Raw genomic sequence first — 19635 nt, forward strand, 5'->3', positions numbered from 1 at the left:
TCAAAGGTCTGGGTACAATACTGGCATATAGTGAGCACAGGTTATAACTGTTACCAATGATTTGGTTAGTTTGTTTGTAGATCAGGTTAGAATTGCAAAAAGGCAGAACTCATCAGCACCTAGAAAATAATGGTTATACTTTAAGGAGCTCTCTTTTCTACCCTAGGATATATTAACATACACCACTTAATAAAGATTATCTTCTATTTTTTTGATAGATATGTGTAATATTCAAAGTACAAAATTGTAATAACAAGAACTGGGAGCAAACAAAATTGACTCTTGGTAAGCATACCAAGTAGAGCATAGGTGTGCAGGTGTCCCAGAGTGTTCTACCTGTGAATATTGTGTGCCATGGGCATCAGTGCGTGGCATGATAAGGACAAGTATTTGTAGTAATTGCCATCCTCATCTTTTCTGGCCTCTTACCAGCCTATTATTGCTCCAAATCAGAAATATGGTCTGTTAGGTGTATTTGTTTCCTTGAGCTTCTGTAACAAAATACCAGAAGCTGGGTGACTTAAAAACAACAACAATTTATTCTTTCACAGTTCCAGAAGCCAGAAATCCAAAATCCAGATGTTTGCAAGGGATGGTTCCTTCTGGAAGTTCTGAAGGAAGCCCTGTGCCTCTCTTCTAGTCTTGGATGGTTTGCAGGCATCTTTGGGGCATTCTTTGACTTATAGACACATCAATACTTTGGGGCATTCAAAGAATTTGGGACATTCTTTGACTTATAGACAGATCACATAACCAAGCAGAACCCTGTGAGGCCTTCCCAGAGTGGATCCCGACTCATGTCCTCTATCTGCCTTTTTGTCTACAGAAAAACATTAGCCAAAGAATCGGTTTAATCAAAGAAGTGGAAAAATACAGAGAAAAAGGAAAACAAGCAAGACAATAATAATAGTTTAGCCATTCGACAAGGTCAAGGATCTTTATTTAGTTTTTCTTCAAGAACTGTAGATAATATTCTGAACCATGTCCTTGGAGCTGTTTTGCAGGTGCTAAAGCCCCCACTGGGTGGAAGAAGTCACCTGTATGCTGCCCACAAGCATGTCGACTCAGACCAGTTGGAACCAGAAGGTTGATGACGCTGATTCCTAATTATCTCACCACCCACCAATCAGGAAAATGTCCATGAGCTGATCTCACCCTCCTCCTTGAACCATTACTGGTTCCAATAGGGGGCATGGTCCTTGAGGCACTAGCCTGCTGTGTTCCCCTCTTTGCCTGGCAATTAAAGCTACTTTTTCTGTTTCCCCCAACTCTTTCTCTGAGTTTCTATCTGGCACTGATGTACAGAGGCAGCCGAGATTTCGGAAATAATCATTCCAATCTCTACCTCTGTCTTCTCATGGTATTCTTTGCTGTCCTCTGTTTTTCAAGATTAAAATCATGCTTTAAGTCAGATGGATGTGGGATTTGAATCCAGACTCTATTATGTTGTGATCTTAGGCAGGCCCACCTAACCTGTCTGAGCTTCAGTTTCATGGAAAGTGGGAACAGTATTATCTTCTTGAGACCATTGTGATTAGGTGAGTAATGTTTCAGGAGACAGAGTATAAAAGGTGGCCATTGGAATTAAGCTCAGTGTCAATGCAGCAGCCATTTTTTTTTTTTCTCTCTCAATTTTGCATATTGTGGTAGGATAAAGTACAAGGCCTATCCCATAGAAATTTAGGGACAAATGAGTAAGACTTCTTATAGAATTAGGTCACATGCAGAAACTTCTCAGTTTCTGAGCAAGATGTTAAGGGACTTAGTTCCTATTTCTGTTTTTTTTTTTTTATTTTTTTTTTACTGTCCCTAAGACTAAAGTAGATCGAAGTGACTGGAGTTAGAAGAGCCAGAAAAAATACTTGTTTTCCCTGGCATCAAGTACTATGAAGTTCATCCTATATTGAAAGTTAAATGTTTATTTTTTATGCTATCCACAGGCCAAATGCTGTTTCATGCAGTGTAAAAAAGTAAAGCATGTACTATTATGTATATAGGCGTTACTAAGCATTGTATAATTTTTCAATTTGCAAAGATCTTAGAGGAGTTCCCTGGTGGTCTCGTGTTGGGGATCCAGCATTTTCACTGCTGTGGTGCAGAAACTTCCATATGCTATGGACACAGAAAAAAAAAAAAAAAGAAAAAGAAAAGAAAGATCTTAGAGGTGCAATCACTCACTCATGATAGAAATCTTTTCCTCAGCCTTTATGACCAAATAACCCAACATACTGTAGAAGCCAGGCTGATTTCACAGGCTTGTGACTTAAATTTAGAGGAGCCCTGTGCTTGGCTTAATGCTCTGCCGTCCCTGTCTTGAAGTTTTTAAGGCTACACCTGCAGCATATGGAAGTTCCCAGGCTAGGGGTCTAATCGGAGCTGTAGCCAGTGACCGACACCACAGCCACAGCAATGTGGGATGAAAGCCATGTCCATGACCTGCACCACAGCTCATGGCAACACCGGATTCTTCATCCACTAAGCAAGGCCAGGGATCAAATCCACATCTTCATGGATCCGAGTAGGTTCATTACCACTGAGCCACAATGGCAACTCTGAAGTTTTTAATAATTTTTAAACAAAAATATTTTCAGTTTGCATTCGGTCCTGCAGATTATGTAACCAGTTCTGTGTAGATTAATTTTAATGTTAAGGTTTTTTATAATTGGTTTTTTGCTATATTTGAAACTTGCATTAATCCAATGATTTTGCCAGAGGGTTGCTTTTAAGCAAAACTAACTTTATAAAAGTGAGTGGGGCGTTCCTATCATGGCTCAGTGGTAACGAACCCGACTAAAATCCATGAGGATGTGGGTCCGATCCCTAGCCTCCCTCAGTGGGTTAAGGATCCAACATTGCTGTGAGCTGTGGTGTAGGTTGCAGATGTGGCTCAGATCACGTGTTGCTGTGGGCTGTGGTGTAGGCCGGCAGCGGCAGCTCCAATTTGAGCCCTAGCCTGGGAACTTCCATATGCTTCAGGTGTGCCTCTAAAAAGACAAAAAGGAAAAAAATAAGAGTGAATGAACCAAACTTCCAGTCAAAAGATAAATAAATACTAATGATGTAATGCACAACAGAATGACTGTAGTTAACACTGCTGTATCGTACATTTGAAAATTACTAAGAGTTCTCATCACCAGGAAAATTTTTTTTCTTTTTTTGTATCTATAATGAGATGATGGGTCTTAACTAAATTTACTGTGGTAATCACTTCATAATACATATAAGTTAAATCATTACGATGTACACTTAAACTTACACAGTGCTGCATGCCAATTGTATCTCAATACAACGGAAAAATTAACTCTAAATAGGCACTTTAAAAAAAGTGTCTATTCAAATACATGATAGACAATATGCAAATATCCAGGTATGAGGATGGACCTTGCAACCCAAATATTCATCAAGACAGTAGGGATTAAATATATTATGGTGTATCCACACAATATAGAGTACTACTTAGACACATACATCTTAATCCTAGTTGAACATTAGACTCACTTTAGAAGGTTGAAAAAAAATTGTCTAGGCCTCCCTCCCTCTGAGATGCTGATTAATTGGTCTAGGTGTGTTAGGTGTGTTTGCAGCCTTGGTGTATTTTTGTTTTTGTTTTAAGTTCCCCAAGTAAATCTAATATGCAGGCTGGATTGAGGATCAATGATGTCAGTCTTGAAAAGAATGAAGTGGATATAAACGTATTACCATGGAAAATTGTCCACAATATATGGTTCACCTTTTTAAATGCTGATTATAAGGTATTTATAGTATTCTAATTATGATTTCATCTGTGTAAAATATTTTTAATATGCAGTACACGTTTTTGGAAGGGCAAACTGTAACTGGTATGGAGTTCAGGGTGAGACTCCTGAAGACTTTCTGTGCTTCTGTACTTAACTTTTTATTTACACCAAAAGGAAGATGACAAAAAATCAGACTCCAGTATTTTTAAAATCAGCAAAAACTTCACATATTTACTTTCATTAAAAAAAATCCATGGTGAGTCTTTAATTTATATCTTCCAGCTATTTATAGCATGAATGTTTACAATTTGTAAACTCTTTAAAATTTTTGAGCTTACACTTTAGTATAGAAAAATGTCATAAGCATTTGTCTCCTTTGAATTAGTTGAAGTCATCCCCATTTTAGAGACAAGAAAGCAAAGACTTGAGCCACTAGATCCTGCTCTTAGAATGGAGACCCAACCCACATCTGATTCCAAGTCGAATACTCCTTATACTCTATTACACTACCTGCTCAATAGCTTACTCTACACAGCATTGCTGCAGACAGGGGTCACTATACACAAGGAAACATAAATTGACTAAATAACCTTCCAGGCACATTCAAAGTAGAAATAATTATAGCTTAACAACTTCCGAGAAATGCCTCTTGGGCCTTTTTATGCCTACTTACTGGAGGCAGAGGGGCTGCAATGCTTTCCTTGACCTTGTGGTTTCCCAGAATGAAGGAATGACATACTTAAGAAGTTTGGAAAAAAAAAAAATTAAAAGAGGAGTTCCCCCTGTGGTACAGCAGGTTAAGAACCCATCTGCAGCAGTTTGTGTCGCTATGGAGGGGCAGGTTCAATCCCTGGCCCTGTGCATTGGGTTAAAGGAGCTTAGGCTGTGGCTCTGCAGTGTAGGTTGAAGCAGCAGCTCGGATTCAATCCCTGGCCTGGGAAATTCCATATGCTGAGGGTGCAGCCATTAAAAAATAATGAAAATAAAAATAATTTTTAAAGAGAGAGAAAAAAGTTTAGAAATAAGTATTCTAATTACGACATATTTCCTATCTCTCATCCAATCATCAGCAAATGCTTTCCCTTCAACTATTTCTAATCTGAACTTTTTACCCCTCCTCCTCTACCTCTTTGGTCCAGGCTACTCTTTTCTTTTTTTCTTTTTTTGTCTTTTTAGAGCTGCACCTGTGGCATATGGAGGTTCCCAGGCTAGGGATCTAATCGGAGCTATAGCCGCTGGCCTATGCCACAGCCATAGCAATGACAGATCGGAGCCCTGTCTGCGACCCACACCACAGCTCACAGCAACACTGGATCCTTAACAGCCCTCTGAGCAAGGCCAGGGATTGAACCTGAATCTTCATGGATCCTAGTCGGGTTCGCTAACTGCTGAGCCACGTCGGGAATTCCTCCTATTTACATTTTTCAGCAATTTTTGCTTCTACCCTCTAGAAACATAAGAGGGAAAATTATTTTATAATAATTGTTACAATCCCACCCAGGCTTTTAATATGGTTTTTACAGGTGAAAATACTTTCCTTACTGCAAGTGCTCAACAAATGTTGATCATTATTACGAGGGACCTGGCATGTGGGCTACCATGCTTAAATGATAGGTAAAGCTAACACTCAAGGGAATCCCAAAGGGATCCCACCAAGGTCCTCTCTGCGCAGAGGAAGCAGCTTGGGATGAGGCGCGAGTCAGAGAGCAGCGCTAGGTTTTGCTTAGGAGTCCTGAGCTGAAGGTGGTTCTGAAAATCTAATTAAACCTGTTCTGAAGACTTCAGCACCACCTCACCCCACCCACCTCCCACCCACAGCAGTAAAAACGCAGCTTACACTTTCGAAGGCTAGGCTTATTCTCTCAAACACATGATTTATTGTTCAAATTGAATGTTATAGGCGTGACTTTGTGACTTTCTGATCCTCTCCTTCCACTTCTACTGTTGAATAATAAAAGGTTAAGCTAAATTGTTACATTTTTCCTAAAACAGGCAGGTTTTTTTTTTTCTTTTTTCCTGTCCATAATCATGACACTCATATTTTTGTTTCAGGTGATGGTTTCATTCCATGTAGGGCGGGATGGGGAGGGAGAGAAAAAAAATCCCATGAGGAGATGATGCAAGAGGATGAACTTGCTTATTAGAATAACCTATTTTTCCCATTTTATCTTATAGGCCAGTCTCATCACACAGAGCCAGTTCAGAGGATGCTAATATAAGCCTTGCCCACCTCTCTCAGCCCATCTTTCTTACTCAGACAGTTTCCAAGCAGCTCCCTGATGGAGACACACTCTTCCGTTTCCAGGATGAATCGGGCCACGGCTGTCCCTCCTGGCAGATGGCCGCTTGCTATCTCATGTTTGACACTGTCTAGGACAACACCCCTGATGTCCTTAGGGTTCCCTGGCACCCCAAAGATGATAAACAGGCCCAGACAATCCTCTCCTATCAAGCTGCAGAATTCTTCCAGCTTATCAAACCTACTTGTCTTGCTGGAAGGCTCTTCTGCCCTGGCTTCTGGAGTGGAGACGTCACAAGGCTTAGATTCCAGAGGAAGAGATGACATCTGCAGAGTCTGTACTGCCAGCTGAAGCCTTATCTGCTTATCGGGTCCCCAGAAGGTCCAAATCCAGTCTGCTCCAAACAGTAAGGCTTGGTGTTTGGTCATCTTGGTGGTGGTGAGCCACTTGTCAACTCCTTTTTCTTGGCAGAAAGTGACGAAGTGGATTAAGAAGATCTCATTGAGAGTGTTGGGAGCTGGGCAGAGATGGCTCAGAGTGTCTTCAAATCCAAGATATTCCTTCAGTTTCTGAGCGGCGTGGACCATTGCCCCACTGACCACCTCGCTGATGCTGATAACCTCTTCACTGTCCTGTAGAGCCAACTGCTGCGATGGTTTTTGCCCCATTTTCCCTGCACCCACTCAACGTGACTTCAGAATATCAAACATGTCAACTGTTCTTTCTCGGAGTAAGAGTTCTGTGGGGAAGTCACATCTGTTACCGTGGTCCCAGTGTTCTAATTCTATAGGTAAGCATATATACACACAGCTAAACAAACATGTGAGGTCTTCCTATTTGCCAACTGGGTGTGTTGTATGCATACAGATTCATATTAAGTTAGAGATATTAACTTTCACACAGAAAAACATCCGTTTTCTAGTTATAGTCACTCTACTTTTCCTATTGGGTAATCTCTTCCAACATATATTTTTTTTCAAATCTTAGTTTCATGAAAAATAGCATTTCGTCAATATGACCTGAGGATTTTGTAACATACACATACAACTATATATATAAATGGTTGTAGTTGTATATGGATTCATATACATATATTGCCAAGCCTGACACACTTACAGGGCAATGACAATCTTGTAAGAATGAGTACAGTGAGTGCCAAGACATCCAAATGATGTCTCCATTACAAAGAACCAGGGCTTTTTAGAGAACAAATTGTTCTTAGGACTAGGTGGGGAAAGTAAGAGCTAAGATTTGAATGCCATATTGTACTTGAAATTAACACAATGCTCAATGAATGTTGGGGACAGGTAAAGCACACAGGAGTCAGTTTGAGTGGAATGATTTTGGCATTGAAGTAAATAACAATAAATGAAAAAAATAACATTCAGTTCTTTACAGAACCATACATACATAACTCAGTTCTTTCTACAACTAACTTCTTCCAATTTGTAGGCAAGTCATTTCCTTTTGCTTTTCCAATATCCCTCTGCTGTGATTCCTCACCCACTAGTTCAGCTGCCTGTGTTTCCTTTCACATAAACGTTTCTTAAGTGAAGCCCTCAAATTTCTGTCTGTTGATACACGCTATAAACTCCACTCACACAAGTTAATGGGATTTTGTGAATTGTAAAGAGTTTGCGTTACTCTTTATGTCAGAAATAAAGCCAAATGGTTATTCAGAGCAAAGGAAAATCAAGAAACAGACAATAAAAATATGAGGCAATTATCAATTGACTTTATTTCTTTTCATATGGTAATACCAACAGTGTATAATATTTTGTAAATAAAATATATATCATCCAAAAAAATTTAACCTTATCACATATCATCAGTGATGTTACATTGTCCTGAATAAAGAATATTTGGCATCTATAATAGTTTCCTGGTATTTTTAACCAGGTTGAACGGCAAATTGTTTTCCAAATGGTGACATATATTCACATGAGAATAAAACACAAATACAGTAAGAGTCCAATACAGTTACCAAATAATGAATTGTAGGGAGCAAAAGATTATTATTAGCATCAAATCATTTTAGTTATGAATAAATAGTAATTTAGTATCACAGGTTCCTTGATGAAAAGCTTGGTAACTTGCTAACTTGAAAGAGTATACCACTGACATTCAAAAATAGTTTATTAAGCAAGTCCACTGGCATATACTGAACTGTCCACCCCATGCCAATTTGGGAAAACCTGTCATTACCACCATTTGCTATCACGAGTAATGACGTAGTACTGAATAAAAAATAGAATATTTTTTCTAATACCACTAGAAAATAATAAACACAGTAACTGTTTTGGTTGCCCCTTTCTATTTTCTTTATAAAGAATATTTGGGCCCTGTAGCATAGAAAAACATGAACTGCATTTTATCATCACAATAGCCATTATGAAACTAATTTTGCAGCCTCTGCGTTACTGAATTCTGATGGAGACAAAATGTTCAGCCGGGTATTCAACTTAAAAAAAAAATCCCATTCATTGAATGCCTGAGAAATGTGCAGTTAATAACATTAGGCAGACTGTTAGTATTTTGATGTAGTGATATATTCAGCAAAGAGGAAACTAAGAAGCTTAATACTGTAAAGGTTTTTGTTTTGGTTTCTTCAGAAATTGTTTCTATAAATTTTGGGGGCGCTTCTCTATGCATTCAAGTTAACAGTATTTAAATGTCCCTCAAGTTCCCTCAGGAGGTAACAGGATCCAAGATTAAGGTTGAAATTCTTAAAAAGGCTATTCAACAATTTTGTGACATGGCGTCAAAGAAGGGGTATTTCATATATACTAATTCAGTCTGGATAATCCACAAGATCATTAAAATCCTGACCTCTTTAAGAACCAGCTGGTGGATGAAAATTTTGATCACTGCATTTTTTTTTAATGTGGTCTTTTTACCATCTTCCTTATGTCACGACATAAAAATTCTATTTTCTATGTACTAAGTATATACATATCTTTAGAAAAATATATAAAAATAGGACAACAAGAGGGAAGCGGAGGGGTGGCTGGCATTTAGTGGGCACACTGAATGCTGAAAGGAACTCCATGAGTTGATTCTGAAAGCAATATAATGTCCTGCTTCCACGGCAGTGGTGTGACACTGACGCAACCAAGCCATTCACATACTGGTCACTGCTTCCCCAAGCCTCCAAGCTGTGAGAGTGAATGGAAGCACCACGGCAAAATACCCATGTTCAATGCAACGCTTTAAATATAATATATCACAGGTTTTTACATTAAATAGAGGAAAAACAATTATACTCTCATCACCAGTGTCTCCTGTGTCACGGCAACTTTAGACGAGGCACGGATCGCCCGCTCTCCACTTCCACCTCTAAGTGAGAAGCTGGAACAACACACAATCTACAAGCTGTGGCTTGTGGTAGATACTGTGAGTATCTGAGAAAGAATGTGGAGCAAAGACGCAGGGCTCGCCTCGCATGTCCCCGTGCCCCGGTCAGACGTTTGAGTCCTCATCAGTCATGCTGGCGCTGGGGGAACGGGCCGCAAAATCTTTAAACATGTCGTCTTCTTTCAACATGTGCTGGAAGACAAGGAGTGGGAGTCACACACACCGAGCTCATGTTCTCCACTACACACGCAGTCCTGCAGAGTTACTGTAATACTTGCTTTATTTTATTTTTTAATTTTTTGGGAGGGCCGCACCCACAGCATATGGACGTTCCCAGGCTAGGGGTCTCGTTGGAGGTGCAGCTTCGGGCCTACACCACAGCCAGAGCAACACCGGATCTGAGCCACATCAGTGACCTATACCACAGCTCACCGTGATGCCGGATCCTTAATCCACTGAGCGAGGCCAGGGATTGAACCCACGACCTCATGGTACTAGTCGGGTTCATTACCACTGAGCCACAATGGGAACTCCTATTTTATTTTGTTTTATTTTTTTGTCTTTTTGCCTTTTCTAGGGCCGCTTTCCACGGCATATGGAGGATCCCAGACTAGGGGTCTACTCGGAGTTGTAGCCGCTGGCCTACACCACCGCCACAGCAACGCGGGATACAAGCCACGTCTTCGACCTACACCACAGCTCATGGCAACACCGGATCCTTAACCCACTGAGCAAGGCCAGGGATCACACCCGCAACCTCATAGTTCCTAGTTGGATTCATTAACCAATGACCCATGAGGGGAACTCCTATTTTATTTTTTAAAAATCTTATTTGGCATATTGTTGATTTACAATGAATGTTGTGTTAGTTTCAGGTGTGCAAAGTGAACATATACACATCTCTGTTCTTTCTCAGATTATTTTCCTATACAGGTTATTACAGAATATTGAGCAGTTTCCTGTGCTATACAGGAGTCCTTGTTGGCTATCTATTTTATATACAGTAGTGTGTATATGCTAATTCCCAACCTCCTAATTTATTCCTCCTTCCCTCCCATGTTTCCGCCCTCTGGTCAAACCTTATTTTTGGCATATGGAAATCCCCAGATCGGGGATCAAACCTGTGCCTCGGCATCAACAGGAGTTGCTGCAGAGACAGGGCTGGATCCTTACTACACTGTGCCACAGTGGGAATTCCTCAAACTGATTTTGAGAATAACATTTTGAAGTTATTTTACAACTTACCGTTAGATTGTTGATGCCTTCAGAGAATACACCTATCTGTCTCACTGTCCCTTCTGAATCTTCCATCTGCAATGAACATACCATGCCATGACATACTTGTGTGCATAGTTTCAAGGAAAGTGCAGCAAAATCAACACAGGTCTAGGAAACAGTGGTGCGAGTGGTACTGAACAGGGTAGGAGCAGCAGAACACTTTTCATGCTCTCTCCTCTCCCTACTGCAACTGGACAGTAAAAATGGCACATCTGGCCCAATGCTCTAATGTTGACATGGCACCAGAGGACTGTTCATTTGAAGGCAGTATTCAGATCCATGATCTCACACTGAAAAGTCTAAGGGGTACAAGCTGTCCATTCCTGACTTGTTTTAACATACCGATTTTTCTTAATACAGAGATGGTATCATACAGGTAAATAGCACAGGTTTTGAAGCCAGCCTGGCAGGTGGGAATCCCAGCATTTCTTTTTTCATTTCTGGCCATGGTGAGCAGTGGCTTGAGGTGGGATCTCAGTTCCCAGACCAGGGACTGAACCCAGGCCACAGCAGTGAAAGCTAGACCACGAGGGAACTCCCCTATCCCAGCAATTGTACCAGCTCTTCTATCTTGGCTAAGTTGCTTAACCATTCTGTGCCTCTGTTTCCTTATCTCTTAAATGAGGATGACAATATTCCCTATGTTTAAGATTCCTATGTGTTAATGATTCCCTGAATGCTAACATGGGTTAGTGCTTGGGGTAATGCCTGGAAGGGAGTAAGTAATCTGTTAGTGCTAGCTGTTGTCTTATTATTGCCATCTTTATTTGCAGTTATTTTTGCAAAACATCTTTGGTTAGCAAACAGTGCATAAAGCTTTCACTTAGTCTTTCCATACTGGGAAGAACTTTAAAAAAGGCAAAGAGTGTCACATTTACCTGCTCCAACCGGTCCAGGTCATCCTCATCATACAGGCGCATGTCCAACCCAGGCTTAAACCCTTTCTTAGATGTACCTCCTGATGCCTGTCCCAGTTCCATTGGACAAACATATTCTTCCCCATCTTCCTGTTTCTTCTTTCTCAGATTCCCAAAATTGCTGAAGCTAAGTTTCTTTGGCTTTAAAAGAAAAGCAAGCAAAAACATCCAGAGACTTGATAAAATTCATATGACAAAGGACCAATAATGTGTAATTTTTCACACCATCTATAGAAGAAAGCAATTGGATGATGAAATGGGTATAAAAAAAAAACAATGGGCAGCCTAGGCATGCATCCTATGACTGACACATCCAAATATGACAAAGGATCCTTATTATGAATCTCAGAAGATTAAGCTTGTTCACATCAATTAGTTGGGTGGTCACTGTGAAAAGCAAAATATGTCAAGAGCCTTATTCTTGACAGACCTCCGAACAGTGAAATCTTGCAGGACTGAATCCAACTTTGCAAAGTTTCTCAATCTAAGATCAGCAAAACAAAATGGTCCTTACTATATTTCCTTTTTGGGTGAAGCTATGATTCTCCTGTGTGCCTGGAATGCCTCCATAACCGCACTGGTGAGTGCTAAAAGAATCCCACTCTTCTGGAGAGAGAACTTCCAGTGGCAGGAAACCCCATCTTGGCACCTGTCACTGGATAGCCCTTGAGACTATATGTTAAGGGGATGGTGATCAGGCTGATACTGGGAATTGAAATGGAATAGAATCTCTCAGAGGTTTCACATCTTTCAAGGGAGCAAGGGAGCCAAACAGAAATAATCAGGCAGGTAGAGGGAGTTCAAAAAAAAAAAAAAAGAGAAAACTTCGTACATATTTGTGGAGGAGCCAATAAACCCTGTCTCCACATTAAGCTGGTTGAGATAACAGACTGAGAAGAGTTCACAGGGGAGTGACTTCAAGAATAAAAGTGATCTGAATTTGGAATGATCCATGAATTCAGGTAAATCTGGAAATACCCATTCTCTGCTGTTTACCTTGAATCATTTCTTAAGTACTTTTCCTAACTTACAAGGCTGGTTAATTACAAATATGAGAAGATATTCTCCTCTTGTGCTTGATTTATCCATAGGATAATTTCAAGCAACATTGGGTCCAAGTCATGGGCTTTCTTTATTGGTCGTATATCGATTATAGAAGCCAACACCATGTTCCTTACTACTGTTAACTCGAACAAAATAAATGATGCGAACAAAGATTCCCCCAGAAGGAAACATTCGACAGGCATTTTCCTACTTCCTTTTAAAGAGGTATTTACCTTTAGCCCATCCATAAAACTTAGTAAACCTCAGAAAATGGGATAGCCTAGTAATGGTCAAAACTGAGCCTGTGGGAGTTCCCATCGTGGCTCGGTGGAAACGAATCTGACTAGTTTCCATGAGGACCCGTGTTCGATCCCTGGCCCTGCTTGGTGGGGTGGGGATCTGGCACTGTCATGAGCTGTGGTGTAGTTCACAGACGCGCTTCGGAACTGGTGTTGCTATAGCTGTGGTGTAGGCCAGTGGCTGCAGCTCCGATTTAACCCCTAGCCTGGGAACCTCCATATGCTGTGGGTGTAGGCCTAAAAAACCCCAAAGCAACAACCAAAAAAACTGAGCCTTTGCTATAGGAAACTATTAGGAACATGAATTCACCTTCACTTTGGCAGTGGCAGTTAGAAGTACATAATCCGGTAATTCCATGGCATCACGCTTCTGGTGTTGGGCTTCAGCACCAATCAGAAGGTTGAAATGAGTGGCCAAGTGTCTTCGTAACAGGGTCTTACTTGGTGGGATGTTCAATAACTGAGCCATTGTTTCTACATTAAAACGAGGTTCTAGAACCTATAAGAAAAATTAAGACTGTTTAAGGCACCAGGTGTTGTCTGTATTGTGCTTTAAAAATTGCAAGCCTTTTTCATTTAGTTATCTCACTGGCCCTCTCGACTGCCCAATGAGAGAGACAGACTATGGACTTTGATTTTCAATTTAATGGTCATGTGAGAGCCAGTGGCCAGATGTTATCCAACATTAAAGAGGAGAATAAAAGAGAAAGGGGTTTAAATCCAATCTAGTTATAAGATATAAAGATATGGGAAATTATACACAGTTAAATGATATATATTATATACATTATATATGCTATAGAGTTATATGATATAAACTATATAGTAAACTATATAGAGTTACATAGAGTTATATGATATAAAGATATATGGGAAAGAATTCATTTGAGGTGGTGCAGGAGGGTTCAATTAGATGACTTTAAGACTATGACAAGCAAAGGGATCATACCCTACTCATTAGACTAATGGAAACAAAATGGTAAGAAGTCAGTTAAATAGAGTTTTACCATGAGCCCGCCATGGACACCACTGCCTCTGAGGTTGGGGGCATATTCGGCCAGGTCCACAGAGCGCAACCACTCCATCACTCGATGATTGGTCCACTGCTGAACTTCTGATGGGGTGATGCTATTCTAGGGGAACAAACAACCACCCAGAACTTTAGTCATTGGCTAAGGGGTTCCTTATATTCAACCTTTGTGCTCATTTCTAAAGAGTCTACCCCACGGAGCAGAGTTACTCACCATCCCATTAAATGTTTAGAGAAAAGGTCAAAAGATGGTTTGCTATAATTTGAATGCTCTTTTAAGGAATCTACATCACTGAGTTTCATGCTTTTTTATAAAGCAGTGTTTTAGGAAAGGAAGTCTTTAAAGGGATGTTTAACTCTGTGGCTAAAGGAGGCAGGAAAATAAACTATACCCAAGAAAGGAGGAAGGGCAATTAAAACACAATCTCTGGCATCAGTTACACGGGTAGAACCATCATGTGGGGAAAAGGAAGGCACAGAGGAAAACAAAGCCAAAGAAGTCAACGAGGCAGGATTTGAGGCTCTGAGAGAACCAGATGCTTTACTTCCCCAGGTTCCAAGAGGAAACAGGTCTTTGCCTCCATACATGGACAGGCATGTGCATGGTAAGTGCATGCTGTGTAAACCTTGACCTCAGATGCTACCTCATCAGACGGCCGCCTCCGTAGACAGTTTGGTTCAAAGTTATTGATCCTCAGGACCTGGATGGCCCTTTTGATGCTGAGATGATGGAGCACACTTACAACTTTCAGAGACAGTAAGTCATCCTACAAAACAAAACAAAATGAGGAGTTCTCTGAGCAGGAGAACCTTCTCAGGGACATCTCAGAAAACTCAAGGTAAAGTAGAAGAGCCCCTCCACTGATAGGCCCCCAAGGGCTTGTCAGCATTTTCAAAGCTTTTCTTTAGGAACAGAACCCTTTTTCCTGTTCTGAACAAAATTTTCTCCAGGACCCCAACATAAATGAAAACCAAAATTCATGTTGTTCCAACTGAAGCTAATTTCTACCTGTTTCTCTCGTCTACTGAGATAGGATCATGGGACTGAACAGCTCTGAAAAGCACAGTTTGGAAAGCACTCCCAGGAGTTCCCTGGTGGCTCAGGGAGTTAAGGACTGAGTGCTGTCACTGCTGTGACTCGGATTGCTGGTGTGGCACAGGTTCAATCCCTGGCCTGGGAAATTCCCCATGCTGTGGGTGCAGCCAAAGAAAGAAAGAAAGAAAGAAAGAAATAGGGAATGGAAGAAAGGAAGGAAGGAAGGAAGGAAGGAAAGAAAGAAAGAAAGAGAAAGAAGAAAGAAAGAAGAAAGAAAGAAAAGAAAGAAAGAAGAAAGAAGAAAGAAGAAAGAAGAAGGAAGGAGAGAAGAATAAGGAAAGGAAGAAAGAAAGAAAGAAAGAAGGAAAGGAAGGAAGGAAGGAAGGAAGGAAGGAAGAAAAAGAAAGAAAGAAAGAGGAAGAAAGAAAGAAAAGCACTCCTTGGTTGTCAAGGGGGAGGGAGGAGAAAGTGGGATGGACGGGGAGTTTGTGGGTGGTAGTTCAAACTATTACATTTAGAATGGATAAGCAATGAGGTCCTATTATATCCACTCTCTTGAGGTAGAACATTTTGGAAGGATAGTATGAGAAGAAAAATGTATATATATATGTATGATTGTGTCACTTTGCTACACAGCAGAAATCAACACAACACAATCAACTATATTCTAATAAAAATTAAAAAAGAAAAAAAGAAAAAAAAGCACTCCCTGGGTCACCACAGAAGGTAACCTGCTTTGATTTGATTTGATGAAGCAGATAATTGAGAGCTGGGATGATCACTGATGAGTTGGTTTTCTGAGCTCAGGCACATCACAGTTTAGGGGAAAAATGGAAGAGTGCTTCTGTGATATTAACCCCCCAGACTCAAGAAATCTCTGCTTCTAGATTATAGTGTTTTATTGATAAGAGGTTTGGAATAATTATATTAATCGGTGCAAAGCTTTCGGTGAGAGGTAAGGACAGAAGAGAAATAAAGAAGTTGTTAAGTAGCAGCACAGATCACCAGGCGATTCCTTTAAGGAGTAACTTTCACCAAGTCTGTGGCTATTGGGAACTTTTAAAAACATACCAAACACACCAAAACAAATTATCTTAGAAAGTGATTTGGGGGCGGTAGTGTCAAGAAAAGCACTAGTCTGCTTGCAAACACACCCAGAAAATAAACAAGGAAAATATCCATTTCAGACACGCCTTACCGATAACATTTCCTGCAAGGGAAAAATTAATCTACTATAGGAATATTTTTAAAATAAAATTATAGGACAGTTTAAATCCTTAAGGCTACTAACTGAGCCTTAAAAAATGATTTCCCAAATTCTTTTCTAGATTAATTTCTTAATCTAATAATAAGTTAGAAAAGGCATTTAACTTTTTTTTTTTTGTCTTTTTGTCTTTTTTGTCTTTCTAGGGCTGTACCTGCGGCATATGGAGGTTCCCAGGCTAGGGGTCCAATCAGAGCTGTAGCCCCTGGCCTATGCCACAGGCCACACCAGGTCCGAGCCATGTCTGTGACCTATACCACAGCTCACGGCAATGCTGGATCCTTAACCCACCGAGCGAGGCCAGGGATCGAACCTGCAACCTCATGGTTCCTAGTCAGATTTGTTTCCGCTGTGCCATGATGGGAACTCCACATTTAACATTTTTAATATAAGATTGAGACGCACATTCAAAACATTTCCATGTGCACTATTACCAACTAATTAAAAGTCTTTCAGATTAAAAAAAATTGAAATGCTTAAGTATTTACAATGTAAATAAGATATTAATTAGTTTAAGGGGTTTTAAAAGCAGGGGTCATTTTCTTTTAAATCAAAACACTTTAGGGGAGGGTTTTGTTTGTTTGTTTGCCTCTTCTAGGGCTGCTTCTGCAGCATATGGAGGTTCCCAGGCTAGGGGTCTAATCGGAGCTGTAGCCACTGGCCTATACCAGAGCCACAGCAATGTGGGATCCGAGCCGTGTCTGCAACCTACACCACAGCTCATGGCAACGCCAGATCCTTAACCCGCTGAGCAAGGCCAGGGATCGAACCCTCAACCTCATGGTTCCTAGTAAGATTCATTAACCACTGAGCCACGACGGGAACTCCAGGGGAGGTTTTTAAAAATCTTTTAAGTAATTTTAGATTTATACAGGAGCTGCCAAAGAGAGTACAGAGACTCACAGGCCCTTCACCCAGCTTCCTCTAATGCCAACATCTTCTATAACCACGATATTCAACAAACGAAGACGTTAATACAGACAAAATCAAATTCAACTAAACCTCAGACTTTATTCAGATTTTACCAGTTTTTCCACTAGGTCCTTTTTCTTTTTACTTTAAAAAAAAAGAATACTTAAAATTTCCCCATTTTTAAACATTTTTATTAAAGTATAGTTGATTTAAAGTGTTGCATCAATTTCTGCTATACAGAAAAGTGATTCGGTTATATATACATATACTTTTTCATATTCTTTTCCATTACGGTTTATCACAGGATATTGAATATAGTTCCCTGAGCCATCTAGGACCTCGTTGTTTATCAATCCTACATACAACAGTTTGCCTCTGATAATCCTAAACTCTTAATCCATCCCTCCCTTATCCCATTTCCCCCTTCACAACCACAAGTCTGTTCTCTATGTCTGTGAGTCTGTCTCTGTTTCATAAATAAGTTAATTTGTGTTGTATTTTAGATTCTACATAGAAGTGCCAACATATGGTATTTGTCGTTCTCTTTCTGACTTATTTCATCTAGTAAGATAATCTCCAGGTCCATCCACGTTGCTACAAATGGCATTATTTCATTCTTTTTTATGGCTGAGTAATATACCATTGTGTGTGTGTGTGTGTGTGTGTGTGTGTGTGTGTGTGTGTGTGTGTGTGTAGCATTTAGGTTGTTTCCATTCTTGGCTATTGTGAATAGTGCTGCCATGAATATACGGGTACATGTATCTTTTCAAATTTAAGTTTTATCTGGATATATGCCCAGGAGTGGGCTTGCTGGATTATATGGCAGCTCCATATTTAGTTTTTTGAGGAACCTCTATATTGCTTTTCATAGTAGTTGCACCAATTTATATTCCCACTAGGTCCTTTTTCTGATCCAGGATCCAAATCCAGGATACCAGATTCAAACAGACTTTCTTTGATTTTGGATTTCTGGTAATTTATTCTTTTATAGCCATGGAAGTCATACGTTTGTCTTTTGTGATTTTCAGTCTGAATTTGCTCACATTCCCACAGGAACATAGTCATATCTAGATAGGCAGACAAATAGGTACAAATGCTGTTTGACATTCTACTATTTTCCAACAGTGGAAACTTGGTTAAATTACTCAGTTTCTCAATTCTTTTGTTTCCTCATCTAAAAACTGGGGATGAAAAGAGTGCCAACTCAAGGAAAGCTGAGACCTAAGTATTAATTAGGAGTAAAGTGTTTGAAAGTGTGCCTGGTACACAGTAAGTAAGTGTGCAACATGCCACGCACTGGTGTTATTCTACCTGGAATTTACATGATGTGCCCACCATGGTTCAGACTGCTTCTGTGATGGAGAAGAAGAGGGGCTGAACCCCCGATGTCTTTGATATTGAAAAATTCCCAAATAAGTTCAGTTAGCTGTCTGAAATGTTCAACTTATTTGAACAGAAACAGACTCCCGCGTTGCTGTGGCTGCAGCGTAGGCTAGCGGCTATAGCTCTGATTTGACCCCTAGCCTGGGAACTTCCATATGCCATGGTGTGGCCCTAAAAAGACAAAAAAAAACAAACAGAAAAAGGAAAAACCCCCACTCTGTCAAACTCTGGTGGAATCATTGTGAAAACATTGTATTTTGCTTACTCTATTTCTGTGTTTTTCAGAGAAAAACTATTCTAGCACCCCCACCCCACTTCACTCCCCAACCCCCAGGAGTGAATCACTTACAACAGTCATGTAATGGAGCATTCGACCATCTACCCGTCCTTCATCGAACTGGGTCTTGTACTGGGGGAGACCAATATCATCCAACCATCCTAAGGGAAGAAATGAGTGTTGTTAATGGGCCACCGAACACCTGTTGTGATGAAACAGCAGCTGTATAGGGAGTCTTCTGGGTGGATCAGAAGGCTAAGGATCCAGTGTTATCACTGCTGTGGCTCTGGTTACTGCTATGGTGCGGATGTGATCCCTAGCCTGGGAACTTCTGCATGACGTGGGCCCAGACCAAAAAAAAAAAAAAGAAAAGGGTAGCTGAGTAGCTGTATATATGTGTGTGTGCCTGTACAAAATTCCTTCATTCCTTCATTCAGGAATTTCAAACCACTTACTAGTGACCCAGTTGAAATCCAGCTTCCCGTGATTAGTTTCTTCTTCAGATCCCAGGGCTTGCAGTGCCAGCTGGAGCTTCTTTCGATGAAGTGAATGCTTGATTCCAAGTTCCTGAAATAATAAACAGAAACACTGGCTTTACGACTTTGTCAACATGGGCTGCATGCCACTGGCAAAGGATACAAATTCCTCCAAAATGAAGCTAGCATGCAAGACCCAACAATTACATTTAATCAGAATACTAACCCAGGCTATAAATGGTCACTGAACAAAAGGCGCCTGGAAAGTCAAGAGCGCCACCATTGGTTTAGTGGCATGTGAGCTATTCCCCACAAGGCTCCTTCCTATGCAAGACTGGAACTATAGCACGCATAACAGGAATTTTCCTCTTATTTTTGCACTAAGAGT

The 19635-nt window shown here is 40.4% G+C and overlaps 2 protein-coding genes across 11 annotated transcripts in view; both read right to left on the reverse strand.

The window, feature by feature from the left end:
• Positions 1–5624: 5624 nt before the first annotated feature.
• Positions 5625–7202, reverse strand: REP15 (RAB15 effector protein). Its single transcript, XM_047788539.1, has one exon. The coding sequence runs from the start codon at positions 6643–6645 to the stop codon at positions 5938–5940; it is 708 nt and encodes a 235-aa protein (XP_047644495.1). The 5' UTR covers positions 6646–7202; the 3' UTR covers positions 5625–5937.
• Positions 7203–8580: 1378 nt separating this feature from the next.
• PPFIBP1 (PPFIA binding protein 1) overlaps positions 8581–19635 on the reverse strand; it is a 189022-nt gene continuing 177967 nt past the window's right edge. For all 10 annotated transcript variants that reach the window (XM_047787323.1, XM_047787328.1, XM_047787324.1 and 7 more), the window contains 8 exons: positions 19227–19338; positions 18844–18932; positions 14544–14666; positions 13877–14002; positions 13180–13368; positions 11488–11667; positions 10577–10642; positions 8581–9523 (listed from right to left, as the gene is read on the reverse strand). In XM_047787323.1, the coding sequence (XP_047643279.1) occupies positions 9437–9523; positions 10577–10642; positions 11488–11667; positions 13180–13368; positions 13877–14002; positions 14544–14666; positions 18844–18932; positions 19227–19338 (972 nt within the window). In that variant the 3' untranslated portion in view covers positions 8581–9436. The remainder of the gene's footprint in view (positions 9524–10576; positions 10643–11487; positions 11668–13179; positions 13369–13876; positions 14003–14543; positions 14667–18843; positions 18933–19226; positions 19339–19635) is intronic.

The sequence above is a fragment of the Phacochoerus africanus genome, chromosome 7 (assembly GCF_016906955.1).
Source record: "Phacochoerus africanus isolate WHEZ1 chromosome 7, ROS_Pafr_v1, whole genome shotgun sequence".
Classification (NCBI taxonomy): domain Eukaryota; kingdom Metazoa; phylum Chordata; class Mammalia; order Artiodactyla; family Suidae; genus Phacochoerus; species Phacochoerus africanus.

Bases quoted from the DNA above. Each gene is read 5' to 3' on its own strand.
- REP15 (XM_047788539.1), bottom strand. From the start codon at position 6,645: ATGGGGCAAAAACCATCGCAGCAGTTGGCTCTACAGGACAGTGAAGAG.